Source organism: Eimeria tenella, genomic scaffold (assembly GCF_000499545.2).
Source record: "Eimeria tenella Houghton genomic scaffold, Eth_scaff1335, whole genome shotgun sequence".
Lineage (NCBI taxonomy): Eukaryota > Apicomplexa > Conoidasida > Eucoccidiorida > Eimeriidae > Eimeria > Eimeria tenella.
Window position 1 is genome coordinate 1 of NW_013543798.1, and position 2,884 is coordinate 2,884.

Sequence of the window (2,884 nt, forward strand, 5' to 3'; positions counted from 1 at the left end):
GGACTATCTCTGCTGCTCAGCAGTTGCCTCACCTTGGGAGAGGATCTAACAGAGGAGGCAGACAGAGCAGAGATGCTGCTGCTGCTGCAACGCATCAGTCCAAAGGCGGTGAGTTACTGCTGCTGCTGCTGCTGCTGCTGCTGCTGCTGCTGCTGGGTCCTCGTTTAGTCACAGCAAATGTTTCTGTGCTGCGTCACTCCCTGCAGGAGGCCCGCAAAATAGAAGAGCTTTTGCGAAAGCGGCCTACGAGCTAGCGCAGCCTCTGTGGCTCGCTGTCTAGCTAGCCAGCTAGCTAGCTAGCTGCCTATTGTAGTCAGCTAGCTAGCTAGCTATCTATGTAGCTAGCCAGCTAGCTAGCTGGCTAGCTAGCTGGCTAGTTGCGCTAGCCAGCGAGCTAGCCAGCACCTGCTGGCTAGCTAGCCAGGGTCCACTGGCTAGCTAGCTAGAGCTTGTTGGCTAGTCAGCTGGATCCCGCGTAGCTAGCTGGTGAAAACTTTTTGGTGGCTCTTTGGGGCCTCTTCGCTAGCTAGCCAGGGCCTCTGGAGCAGCTAGCCAGGGGCGCTGGGGCAGCTAGCTAGAACTGGCTGCGCCAGCTAGCTAGCGCTTGCTAGCTGGCTGGCCCTAGCTAGCTGCTGCAGCTAGGGCTGGCTAGCTAGCTAGCTAGCTAGCTAGCTAGCTGCAGCTAGCTGCTGCGGCTAGCTACGGCCCGATGCATCTCAGTGGACTGGCTGGAGCCGTCTTCTTAGTTGTTGCTGGCCAGTGTCTAGACTGGCTAGCTAGCTGGCTAGCCAGCTAGCTATTTGGTTGGCTGGCTAGCCAGCTTGCTAGCTAGCCGGATGGTTAGCTGGCTAGCTAGCTTGCTAGCTAGATGTCTGGCCAGCTGGCTAGATAGCTGCCTGGCTAGCTAGCCAACTAGACTGGCTAGCCAGCTGCTGATTGGCTAGCTGCTCCGCTGGCGGAACGCTAGTTTATATGAGCAGGACTTCAAGTACCTCTTGGCTTAAACTCAGCTAGCCAGCTAGCTAGCTAGCTAGTTGGCTAGCTAGCTAGCTGGCTAGGTAGCTAGCTGGCTAGCCGGCTAGCTGGCTAGGTAGCTAGCTGGCTAGCTGACTAGCAGCTAGCTAGCTAGCTAGCGGGCTAGCCGCCGCCTCATGTCTCTGGTCTCCCGTATAGTAACGATCCCACCAACTAGGGGCCGGCTCTCCAGTGTTGGTGCAGCAGCAGCAGCAGCAACAGCAGCAGAGCCGGCAGCAGCAGCAGCAGCAGCAGCAGCAGAGCGGCGGTAGCAGGCGCCGGGGCACATCCATGGGGGCCCCACTGCGCACAGGTGGAACTTGCTCTTATAGGCTGCCACTTGTGTAGTGGCACAGCAGCAGCAGCTACTGCAGCAGCAGCATCACCTGCTGCTGCTGCTGCAGCAGCGGCGGCTCAAACCCACTGCCACAGGCAGCAGCAGTGCGCTGCAGCGAGGCTGCTGCTAAGCGCAGCAACACCTGCAGCTAGCTGCTAGGCGTGGTTAGCAGCTAGCCACGCCAGCAGCAGCTAGCTACAGCAGCACCAGCCAATTAGCCAATTAAACCAGCAGCAGCTAGCTACTGCAGCAGCAGCTAATTAAATGTGGCTAGCCAGGGATCTAGTGGTCTAAAGGGGCCTACTTTGGTGAGAAAATGAGGTGTATATACACTCCAGTTCTTGTTTGCTGTCCAGACACGCCAGCGGTGCGCTCGTTTGGAGCAGCAGCAGCAACGCAGCAGCAACAGCAGCAGCTGCAGCAGCAACAGCAGCAGCAACAACCGCAGGCAGCCAGAAAGAAACAGCAGCTACAGGGTACGCAGACACCAACAACAGCCGCGGAAGGCAGGCAGCAGCAGCAGCAGCGGCCGCAAGCAGCACCAGCAGCAGGAACAGCACGAGGCTCGTCCTCAAAGCCATATAGCCTTACAGCTCTCCTTAGCTGCTGCAGAAGCAGCTAACTTTTATTTTAAAATTATAAAACTTCTTTCTTGCGAATTACTTGGCGCTGCTGCTGCTCATTTGCTGCTGCTGCCTCTCCGAGGCCCCCTGTGTTGGGGCCCCAGGACCCCAGCAGCAGCACCGGAACCGGCAACAGCGGCTGCGGCTCGTGCTGCTGCTGCTGAGGCTTTCGGCTAATTCATTCTTCCCATTATTTATCAATTTCCCCCCCCTAGGAAACAGCAGCAGCAGCTTTGTAGCAGCAGTTGCTGCTGCAGCAACTCACATTCTTGGGGCTGGTGCTGCCCAGAGAAGCACAGTAGCAAGACAGCGGCCACAGCTGCACAGCAGCAGCTGCAGCAGTAGCGGCAGCAGCAGCAGCAGCTGCAGCAGTAGCGTCAGCAGCAGCAGCGACAGCAGCAGCAGCAGCAGCAGCAGCAGCAGTCGAGGATCCATGGCGCGGCGTGGACGAGGTGGGCGGCTCTTGCTGCTGCCGTTGCTGCTGCTGCTGCTGCTGCTGCAGTCCTCAGTATCCCCTTCTTATGCTGGGGTCCCCCTGAAGATCTCTTTTCGTATTGTCAATCCTTGGGGATCTAGCAGGAGCAGCAGCAGCAGCAGCAACAGCAGCAGCAGCAACCTCGAGTGGCTTCCTCTCGGGTCAGTCGACATCAACAGCGCAACAGCAGCAGGGCCTGCTGCTGAGTGGCTGTCGTACCGCGGCGAGGCACTTGATGCTGCAGTGAAGCAAGCGCAGCAGCAGCAGCAGCAACTGCTGCAGGAGCAGCAGCAATTCGGCGTCCACGAACAGGAAACAATTTTCCCCGCTTTGTCCCTCAAGGCAGAGGGGGACGAGGGGGCCCCAGCTGTCATAACAACAACCCCACTGTCGCTGCTGCAGGAGCAGGAGCAGCAGCAGCAGCAGCAGCAGCAG

General features: G+C 58.4%; 1 protein-coding gene across 1 annotated transcript; it reads left to right on the plus strand.

The window, feature by feature from the left end:
• Positions 1-1,667: 1,667 nt before the first annotated feature.
• ETH_00027515 (uncharacterized protein) lies at positions 1,668-1,973 on the plus strand (the record flags this gene model as incomplete). The annotated part of the gene is made up of 1 exon (XM_013379042.1): positions 1,668-1,973. One exon carries the CDS (start codon positions 1,668-1,670, stop codon positions 1,971-1,973), a length of 306 nt encoding a protein of 101 aa, XP_013234496.1.
• Between the last annotated feature and the right edge of the window lie 911 nt (positions 1,974-2,884).